General features: G+C 36.9%; 2 protein-coding genes across 2 annotated transcripts; one reads left to right on the top strand and one right to left on the bottom strand.

Annotated features, from left to right (window-relative positions):
- Positions 1-6,242: 6,242 nt before the first annotated feature.
- On the bottom strand, positions 6,243-6,926 carry LOC141595562 (uncharacterized). Its single transcript, XM_074415529.1, has 2 exons — positions 6,637-6,926; positions 6,243-6,555 (listed from the first exon to the last, which is right to left on the bottom strand). Exons 1-2 carry the CDS (start codon positions 6,924-6,926, stop codon positions 6,243-6,245), a joined length of 603 nt encoding a protein of 200 aa, XP_074271630.1.
- Positions 6,927-8,872: 1,946 nt separating this feature from the next.
- LOC141597097 (uncharacterized) lies at positions 8,873-10,667 on the top strand. Its single transcript, XM_074417445.1, has one exon. It carries the CDS (start codon positions 8,954-8,956, stop codon positions 10,400-10,402), a length of 1,449 nt encoding a protein of 482 aa, XP_074273546.1. The 5' UTR covers positions 8,873-8,953; the 3' UTR covers positions 10,403-10,667.
- The last annotated feature ends 441 nt before the right edge of the window (positions 10,668-11,108 follow it).

Consider the following 11,108-nt stretch of genomic DNA (forward strand, 5'->3'; position numbering starts at 1 on the left):
TCATAAATCCTAAATTTCAAGTTTTATTCAGTAATCGTATTATCTCGGAAAAACGATCCCGATCTTGCATGCAACAACCATAATGCTCTGATACCACTTGTTGGAAATCATATTTTACATATCACATATTTTAGTTTAAAGTTTTAGTCATAAAAACTTAAGGATCTTATGCATGCAAAACAAATACAAGAGTGAAGAAAAAAATCGGTTCCTTACAATTGTATTTTCGGCTATATGGGCACAAGTAAGGTCTCCTACCTTCACTTGTTCTTGAGCTATGATGAGTATTAGGATGATCCTCCAAAGACCTCAAGTATAGAAGCCACTCCTCTTGATTGCACCCAAGATTATCCCTTATCTCCACTAAATAATATTTGCTAGATATTTGTTTAGTAGTTTACCTTAAAATTGATTATTAATACTCATATATTACACTAATAATATTAGTAATATCATTTGAAAAATTTGGATCATGATTTCTCTAATTTTGGAGAAATATGAAAGAGTAGAGAGAAAAATGCATGTAAAATGAATGAACATGCATGAGTTGAATGAGTAGAGAACAAAAGTTCTCTAATGTGTAGAGGGGGCACGGTTATGGGGAGGTGGAGGACCAATATATGGTCCGTCCCTTTTTACTTTTGTTCTTATCTAAACCTTAGGCATGTAAGGCTAGGTAAGTAGTGTCATGATGGTGTTATTTTAGCTTATTAAAATAAACTACCACCATCCACTAAACCCTCTTTATTTCGGTCCATATTCATAAAATGGACTACCATTTTATTTTGTCAATTTGTCATTTGTCACACAATATGTCACATGTAGTATGTTACATGTTATTAATTAATTTTAATGCATATTTATCACATAAATATCATTTTATAAATTAATTAAATTACATTCAACAAATTGACTAGTGATACTTGATCACATAAATAAAATGGGTTATTTAATTATAATTCACAACATCTTGTAATTATAATTAACCATTCATTCTTATCTCTATCGTTTCTCAAACAATAAGCAATTTTAGTAATAAAGCATTTTTATTATTAAAATAAATCTTATTTAATCCCATTACAATAAGATATCAATATTCTCTCTCACAAATTGAATTGTTCAATTTTAAGGAATTGATTAACTTGTATCGTCATACAATTAATCAACTTTACAGATTAGGGCATCATCCTTTAGGTGTGACCTTAAGGGATCAACTGACCACCACCGTCCCACACGACGATAACGTCAAACTCTAGCAAGCCAATCGTTACCGATTAATGTTGATCAGTTGACTATAAAATGAATCATCCCTTACGTATTCTTAAAATGAGATTTAAACATGTGATCATCATGATCGACAATTGTGATCGCATTATTGTCGGGGACACTCCAACATTCTCCACCTAATAACAATCATACAATCCAATCACTATCATGCAAAATATCCCTTTTCCCCCAAATCACAAAATTAGGGTAAACCCTAAAAAGACAAACTGACAAAACACATAGGACTAGTGGCTTATCGACACAATCGACGCAAGAGAGGAATGAACGAGACTCACGAGCAATCTACGAACTTGAGAGAGATATCATATCATATATTATATTAAAGGAACAACCAGCAGTCTATTTAATCGCCACATGTCAACACCTATTCATACGCCACATGTCATTTGCTGGATTTCTAACAAATATGATATGGTTTCCTAAACTGAAGCCTAGATATTCGGGATATATTTAATCAACTAGGTATGATATATTTAATATTGCTTGCCATTTATACAAATATATAATTTTCCATTAATACAAATATATAATATATAATTGCTATGCATTTATACAAACTAACTAATCAAGTCGTCAACTAGACATATAATACGAAATCTCAAACTTAAATAACGGCAATAATATATGATGTTTCCTAACTCAATTAAAAATCATCCTAAAATTTCGTTTACAGCTTATACCATCTTAAAATTTCTTTAACAACTTATTTTCCTAGATTTTACAGCCTACATCTTAGGATATTTGTTCAGTTACAATTTTAGGATAATTTTTAAGTATCTTTTAAAGAATATATAACATGCTGATTAATCACATAAATTTGACTTATTAAGTTTTAAATATGACTAATTAAGGTTAGAATATACACATGCTGATATTTTTGAATACTTTTAAGAATCCTCCAGTGAGTTTCAAAATTTTTTTTTTTACTTTAAATCATATTATCCTAAACTTTTCATAAATTCAAAATCATTTAACTTAATCATAATTATTTTAATCATCATAATTCAAATTAGTAACTAATAACTAATGATTGTCAAATTTTCATCTTATTTAGCCCCACTAAATTTTTAAATTTTTAAAAATGACAGGTTAAAAATCCTAAAGTAAGATATTAGAAAGTGCATAAAATTGAACAAACCGAAATTTAAGCCTTGATTCTTGATTCTGAAAAGATACTAGCATATAATCATTTCCAAATTTACTGCTGTATGATTTTGGTAGAGAAGGAACTTAGCAAATACGAAGTATAAGTGAATAACAATTGTTTTTGGAAAAAAAAATGCATGTTATCTTCTGCCGTTTTTAGCCACTAATATCCATTTTTTTTACCTTTAATAATTAATATCACCAAGAGTATTAGACTATTAGGACTTGGTACTTCCGCAGTGTATCAAGTAATTGTTACTCTTTATGATCTTCTGTTACTTTGAACACTTATAATATGTGTGCGAAATTGTCCACTATGATCATATGGTTACTTCCAAACGCCACCCACCTTCGACCACCATCATCTCGCCGCACCATCATGTTTCCACCTCTGCCACACATATAGGCTATGCCAATTGTCCAGGGTAACTATTGGAACATTGATCATATACTTAATGAGGTCAGCATTATGATTATGTACTTACTACTGCGAGATGTGGTTCATCTTAATTTTGTCATTGTATTTGATGAAAACCTGAGATCCATTCGCACGTGGGTTACCTCTCACAAATAGAAAATGACTTTACATTTGCCATACAAATAGGTCACTGGGTTTAGACTTAGCAAATGGGTCAACCCGGTCGGATTCTGATCGGATTAGTTCGAGTTAAGTCATCTTGGGTTTGCAAGATTTATAGTCGAGTCCGGGTCATCTTCCGATAAGCTATTTTCAAGTTATTTAGTGATAATAGACCGTGTGCAACAATAAACAATAGGATCGTATTATATTTAATCGGGTCAATTCATATTATAAATTGCAATATGAAAAACCTTAAGTTTTAAATCAAGATTCTCTCTCTGTTTTTTTTTAAAAACTAATCTTTCAAGCCAATGAGTCATTATCAAAATCGTATCTCATAAGCAACTATAACGAGTAAGTTTGCTACTAATCATAAATTTTAATTCTTTTACTAAATCAAAGTGCATCGTTTAACGAAAGATGAGAAAGACAATATTTCATTACCTTGAAATAATCTTACTTTATTCTGATATTGGGTTTTACAAAAAAAAAAAAATAGAAATAGATATAATTTGCTAAAATTTCACAAGTAATTATTACATAATATATCTCAGATCATGAGTAATAGATAATATAACATTATTAAAAATTCAATTTAGATACTTAGTATTATTTTCATTTTTTTATAAGTTCGAGTGACTTTATAAAATTATCTAACAACTAATGCAAAACATTATGACATTTGAAGGTAATGAGTAAATAAGCTAAGGTGTTAGCAAAAAAAAAAAAAATCTCAAATTTCCCATTTTAAATCAACTCAAATTAACTGTGTTGCATGACATAATGATTTACAATGTTGAGAGGTAAGTGGTAACATGACTCAATGACAACTTAAAAAGCGAATGAATGAGCGAGGTTGCTGGTGGGAGGTCGTGATAAGGGAGAGGTCGTGATGGGTGGGTAATGATGGGGTGTGGAGTCGCATAGGGTTACGAGAAGGGTTAGGGATCATGGTTGGGTTTTGGTCAGTAAGGTGGTTCTGCTGGAGGCATGGTGAGGGATGTAAGGGATGGTGGAGGCAGGAGGGGGTAGGATATGAATTGCTGGGTGTTGGTCAGGTGGGGGTCAGGTTGGGTGGGGGAGTAAGGGGGTTAAGACTTGAGAGAGATGTCATGGTCCGAGGTGTTAGGTGCGGTTACACTGCGGTGAAGGGTCTGCTGTTGGGTCTTGAGGTAGTCGGTCAGTTGGCGAACACTACTTCCAGACGATGGTAGATGAGAGGGGAAATGAGAGAGAATTTAGAGAATTAAGTTGAGAAGAAACAATAAGGGTAATATGATAAATAAAAAGCAAGGTTACAACAATGAGTATAAATCAAATGTATATTGCGTAAATAAACAAGTTATAAAATCTACAATAATTATATATCCGCTTTTCAGATTTCACGTCTCACAAGTTAGAAAATTCGAGAGAAAAAAGTCGAGTATTTCAAAAGTTTAATAGGGTAGACAAAAGTGTATTGGTAGACAAAGTAACATTTTCTAAAATTTAGTAATTTACTCATTCCAATATATACGTAAGTTTCTACTTTTAATAATACTTTCCATTACCACCCGTGCAGTGCACGGGTTCCAAAACTAGTTATAGATGATTAGAGTTATGTTGGAAGGTTTAGGTTTTGTGAAAAGTAATTATGAAACTGTAAATCCCGTTTTATAACTCTAATCCCCTCGGAATCAAACCGTGGAAATAAACTTCGCCTGACCAGAAACACATGACGCATTACTCGGCCGAGTAAGCCATATTCGGCCGAGTAACAGACTTAGAAAACCGTAGTATTACAGTCTTCCCTCCTTAAAAAGAACTTCGTCCCCGAAGTTCAAACCCAACCTATAAAACATGAACACCTAACACTAACTCCACTAACCATGCTTACTTCCACAACACGGCTCACGATATCGTCTCAACTACAGCATAACCTCTCGATACTAACTCCATAATACTATCGAATACCAACAACATAAGTGTTGCCAACTCTGTCTTACTTCCGGAATGTTACAGAGCGGGTCATGACACTAAATGTGTGGGTTTATGTTATTTTCAGGCTGGTTCGGTCGATACGGTCGGATTATTTTCGGGCGGGTTTGAGTCAATTTTTCGGGTCAGATCAAATACATAGCAAATCACCCATTTTTTTTGGTGACGAGGGAACCCGCAGCCGCTACCTTCGGTGCGCACAAATCACCCTATTTGTTGCCTAGGAAATGCCAATTTTTTTTGTCTTAATTACCAACATATAATAGTATTTGGGTCGTTTTAAGTTTAAAACGAATAGTGACCACTAATCATCTTAAGTAAGACTTATTGTACTCCCTCCTATTCAGAGTTTTCTTCCCTATTTCCTTATTCAATTATTCGGGTTTTCTTCCCTATTTCCTATTTTGGGTTGATTTGTGTGGTCCAAATTCAATGACATGTAGGATAGTGTATTTTGTGTGGGCCAAATTCACTTTCTTATTACTTGTGTAAAAAGAAAAGGGGAAGAATATAGTCAGGGTCGTCTTGGTGTTTTCGGGGTCCTTGTACGAAATCTAAAGACAGGACCCTATATAACATTTTACGAAATAATATTTTATAAAAAGCAATGAAAAAAAAGACATAAATGGGGTATTGGGTAGACCTGGCAAAGCAACCCGGCCTGATATAACATTTTACGAAATAATATTTTATAAAAGCAATTCACTTTTATTTTATTTATTTATTTATTTATTTTTGAGAAAACCCACAGTGGGTTAAATTAAATTACTCAAATCAGCCGTAGCCAAATCAACAATGTAAGAAGGTACGTCATCAACCCACCGACGCTTCCCATATGACCATGGATCCATACGAGCTAGCTCATGAGCTACACGTTTATAGTTTCTACGAACATAAGAGAAAATAACCGAATCAAAATTACGACAAAAAGCAAAAATATCTTCATAAATGAGGAAAAGGCCGCTCCGTCCCTTGCGCTTCTTCTTTAAATCATCAATGACTGTAAGCCAATCACCTTCCACCACAACACTCTTTAATGACACCGCTTGCGCTTCAGCCATAAGTGGCTCCATCATCACCATACTCCGGACGGTCATGCCCCATTCCATCCGCCCCTCCTCATCTCTGCATACCGATCCCCAGCCTACCCCTATGCCTTCCTTCACACAAGCGTCCACATTAATCTTCCTCACCCCCGCACTAGGCCTCAACCACCCTTCCACCACTAAATTCACACCCATTTCCTCATCTTTCATACCATCAGCTCCCGCATTTCCCACAACACCTCCCTTACTCTCGTCACAACGGATTCTACCCTCCAATCCCCATCATCAAACAGTGCCTTATTCCGCCTCTCCCAAATGGCCCAACAGATGGTCATAAACTCCCCTCTATCCCGTGCATCCATCTCCTTCACCGCTACCTCCACCCATTCCCTCACATCCTCAAGCCCCCACACATCCGAAACATCCATCCCCAACTCCTCCCATATCCCTGCCGCCCATCCGCAGCCCCAAATAACATGTAAACAAGATTCCGCACAAGCCTGACATCGGGGACAAACACTATCCATTGAAGGAATCCGTAAAGCCAGATTCATATGTCTACGTAGCTAGGCTATTATTGCAGAACTGCCAGAAAAACACCTTAATTCTAGGGAGGACTTGTGCGTTCCAACACCGTCCTTCGTCAACAATTTGTACGCCTCATCATATTGCCCTGCTAAATCAACACCGTCCTTCGTCAACAATTTGTACGCGGACCTGACCGTATAAATACCATCCCTTTCCGCATCCCAACACCAATAATCGCCTGGGCTGGAATCACTAATCCGAATACTGAGAATACGTTCATGTCCAAATGGCAAAAACAACTCCCGAATCCTCTCCTCATTCCAGCCATCACGCTCCACATTCAACAGTTCAACCACTTTCATCTCCTCGCTCGCGCCTACCCTGGTGCGAAATAATGCGTCTAGATTGACTACCAGCTATCCAAGGGTCCTTCCACACCCGGGTAGTCTGACCATCACCAATCCGTCTTCGCACTCCCACCTGAAGCATCTCCCACGCCCCGACAATACTTCGCCATGTATAACTGGGATTATGGCCAATTCCGGCTTCCATAAAAGAGCAATGTGGAAAATACTTACCTTTGAGTAGGCGTGAGATAACTACTCTTAATTTTGCTTTTACTTTCATTATGTTGAACAAATCTTTATTAATAATTGGGCTCTCTTCTAATTGGGTCCGTCCTATGCTATAGGACGGTCCTATAGGAGAGTTGCTGATTTATTTGTTATCACTTTGATTTGGTGTTTTGGGCCCAAAATTTTGGGGTCTGTGCAGCCGCATGAATCCAAAAATGTCCTTGAATATAGTGAATAGAATGAAGTAGATATTACGAAAAATGCACGCTGGCCGTTGAACTTTGATGTTCTGTCCAAAATACCCAGTTTTTTTATCCGGAAAACTTTAAGAGGCTATAACTCGTGTTTACGAGCTCATAAATTGACGATTTTTTTCCAAATTGGTTATCTTTTTGAGAACTACGACTTGTAAAAAAAATTGTCGAGTTTGAAATTCGTGACCAAGAGATATGATCATTCAAAGTTTGTTCGGTAAAAAAATTGACGTACAAAAACTCCTAGCCACGTGATCCAAATACGATTACTTTTTTTTTTCAAATCGTAGTTCTCGGAAAGATAATCAATTTGAAAAAAAAAATTATCACTTTCTGAACTCGTAGACACGAGTTATAGCCTTTTAAATTTTTTTCCGGAACAAAAAATTGGGTATTTTGAACAAAATTCGAAACTTTAAGGACACCACCAATATTTTCCATATATATTAGAGAAAATTGTTGATTACAGCCTTTTAAAAATCACTTTTTGAAAATTACAGCCTTATATAATTTTTTTGAAAATTACATCCAAAATATTACTTTTCTTCTAAAATTGCACCAACTTGAGGTTTTTGGTGATTTTTGATGATGTTTTTATGATGTCTGCTTTATTATTTGAGAGCCTCTTACCCGATTTCTTACCTCTCCTTAACACAAACCAATTAATCACCCCAAACATCATAAAAACATCATAAAAATTCACCAAATCCTCAAGTTGGTGCAATTTTAGAAGAAAAAAGAATATTTTGGATGTAATTTTCAAAAAAAATTATATAAGGCTGTAATTTTCAAAAAGTGATTTTTAAAAGGCTGTAATCAACAATTAACCCTATATATTATTGCATTTCTAATCCCTACTCTTGACTCTTCGATACGTATTAAATGCGCAAGAGACAAGAGAGTAAGATAACGTGGGTAGCAGTGAGCACTGAGCACCCATGATCCACCTTATTAAAGAGTAAATGAATGACACCACTAAAAAAACTAAAAAAGCACGTGTTTATGTCAACAGTTCCTACGCAACCAATCAATAATACAGTACACAAGTCCATTCTCGACGCATCCTTTTCTCCCGCACCTTTTTTACAAGTTCCAGTCGATTTCAATCATCCTAACCTGAGCGGAGCCCAATACACCCGACTCCTAACTAGACTTGGTAAAATTTACACGATCTGAATAACATGGCCCCAACATGATCTACACCCAAATTGAGGACCTAAATCTATTTTAAAACCCAAATTGACCTAATCTTATTCAACCTGATCTGAATATTGATTATCGGAAACTGACTGTTATCCCCAAATAACGTGAAATTGAAACAACTTGTTTGAAAATGACTTGAATCCGAAACAACCCGATCCAGCCCAAATTCCTTCAAACCCAAACAACGCAAACTCAAATTGACCCGAACTGAACGCGATCCAATTGACCCGTTTACCAGGTCCACTCATAACCAGCAAGAGTTACCAAATTGCCACTTCTACTAATCATAAGCCTCAAGTCCACTCTCCAATCTCCATAGTCTCCATTACTCATCCTTCATCTTTCCAAGTTCCATCAATGGAGTCAAATCCACCTAGATTTCTCCCCACTATCAAACACAATCATCTCCCAACACAACCCAAAGATGATCTCCCAAACTCAACCACTTCCCTCCTCTCATTTGACACTCACTCTTCACCCTCCTCTACCCGCTCTCACCCTACCAAACTCCTCCTCTTCATTGCCTTCCTCCTCACCGCCCTCGCCGCTTTCGCTCTCGGTTTCGCCCTCAATTCCGATCCCACCAATGCCAATGCAGCATTTCATCGCCGCCCCCTCACCAAGCTCAAACACCCAGTAGTCCTCCTTGTTTCCTCTGATGGGTTCCGGTTCGGGTACCAATTCAAAGCTCATTTACCCAATATCAACAGGCTGATCACCAATGGGACCGAAGCCGAAACCGGGTTAATCCCGGTTTTCCCAACTCTTACCTTTCCTAATCATTACTCCATTGTTACAGGTCTGTACCCTTCTTCCCATGGTATTATAAACAATTATTTTACTGATCCTGTTACTGGTGATCGTTTTTCAATGGCTAGCCATGAACCCAAATGGTGGCTTGGTGAACCATTGTGGGAGACTGTGGCTAACCATGGTCAGAAAGCTGCAACCTATTTTTGGCCCGGTTCCGAGGTAAAGAAAGGTTCTTGGGATTGTCCTGCTGATTTTTGTCAAAATTATAATAAGTCTGTGCCTTTTGAAGATAGGGTTGATACTGTTCTTAGTTATTTTGATTTGCCAGTTGATGATATTCCTGTTTTCATCACATTGTATTTTGAGGACCCGGATCATCAGGGTCACCAAGTTGGGCCGGATGATCCGGAGATTACAGACGCGGTTATTAGGATTGATCGAATGATGGGGAAGTTGATTGAAGGGTTGGAAAAGAGAGGAGTGTTTGAGGATGTTACTGTTATTATGGTTGGTGATCATGGTATGGTTGGTACTTGTGATAAGAAGTTAATTTTTTTGGATGATTTGGCTCCTTGGGTTGAAATTCCGGCTGATTGGGTTCAGTCTTATACTCCTTTGCTTGCCATTCGTCCTCCTTCGGGGATTTCTCCTGCGGATGTTGTGGCGAAGATGAATGAGGGGTTGCAGTCGGGGAAGGTTGATAATGGGAAGCATTTGAAGGTTTATCTTAAGGAAGATCTTCCTGATAGACTGCATTACTCTGAGAGTTATAGAATTCCGCCTATAATTGGGCTTCCGGAAGAGGGTTATAAGATAGAGATGACGAATTCTAACAAGCAGGAATGTGGAGGTGCACACGGGTATGATAACGCCTTCTTTTCCATGAGGACCATTTTCATTGCTCATGGGCCTCAATTTGCGAGGGGACGGAAGGTGCCATCTTTTGAGAATGTTCAAATTTACAATTTGGTGACTTCGATTCTGAACATCAAAGGAGCTGATAATAATGGGAGTGTAGCATTTCCGCAAACTCTCCTCCTGTCTGAGTCATGATGTTCAATGTCGGGGATCCAAAGAGCGTTCGCCTATGAATTGATGTAAATTTAAATTGCATGTGTTTATTTGTACTCCACTTCCTGGATGATTAGAGTTTGTACTCAGCTTGAACTGCTAAATGCTGTAAGGGTGGGAAGAAATTCTGGCAGGATTGTTATTTGCAGCTGGAATTCGGGTTCAAATGTAGCATATCGTATGTCTAAATCTTCGGGTTTTGTGTAATTTACAGAGCTAGTTGTTAAGTTAATTGAGCTTGCAACTGGATATAAACTAGCCATGTCCGTGCTATTTTCAAAATCACGCTTACGATGTTATGAATTAGAGTGTTTGAGAGTAGACTAGCGACAACTAAGATGATATGGTGTTCCTTCAGACCACACACATCAGTAAAATGGAGAGGAAGTAAGATTAATGTTAATGATTGACACGCCTAAAACGTCGCTATTTAAGACGGCCAAATTAACAATTTATATACCACAATACGTACTAATTAAGACAAATTATAAGACAAGTAAGTAGCAAGTAATGAGATCGAACCCAAGAGAATGAGGGTTTTGCAATGGTGAAATCAAGAGAGCAATTAGAACAATTGTGACAAATTAACAAGAAGTATGTAAAAAAGGGGTTTGTTTTGGTTGGTTTTCAATGACAAAATGAAATTCAAATAAGAGTGAACAAGAAGTAATCAATCAAACAAGTTTTA

Source organism: Silene latifolia, chromosome 8 (assembly GCF_048544455.1).
Source record: "Silene latifolia isolate original U9 population chromosome 8, ASM4854445v1, whole genome shotgun sequence".
NCBI lineage: Eukaryota > Viridiplantae > Streptophyta > Magnoliopsida > Caryophyllales > Caryophyllaceae > Silene > Silene latifolia.

What these genes read in the sequence shown, in the direction of transcription:
- LOC141595562 (XM_074415529.1), bottom strand. Translation starts at nt 6,926, where the DNA reads ATGAAAGTGGTTGAACTGTTGAATGTGGAGCGTGATGGCTGGAATGAG. An exon ending in AAGTCCTCCCTAGAATTAAG is followed by an intron (nt 6,556 to 6,636) that starts GTGTTTTTCTGG and finishes TTCAATGGATAG; the next exon opens with TGTTTGTCCCCGATGTCAGG.
- LOC141597097 (XM_074417445.1), top strand. Translation starts at nt 8,954, where the DNA reads ATGGAGTCAAATCCACCTAGATTTCTCCCCACTATCAAACACAATCAT.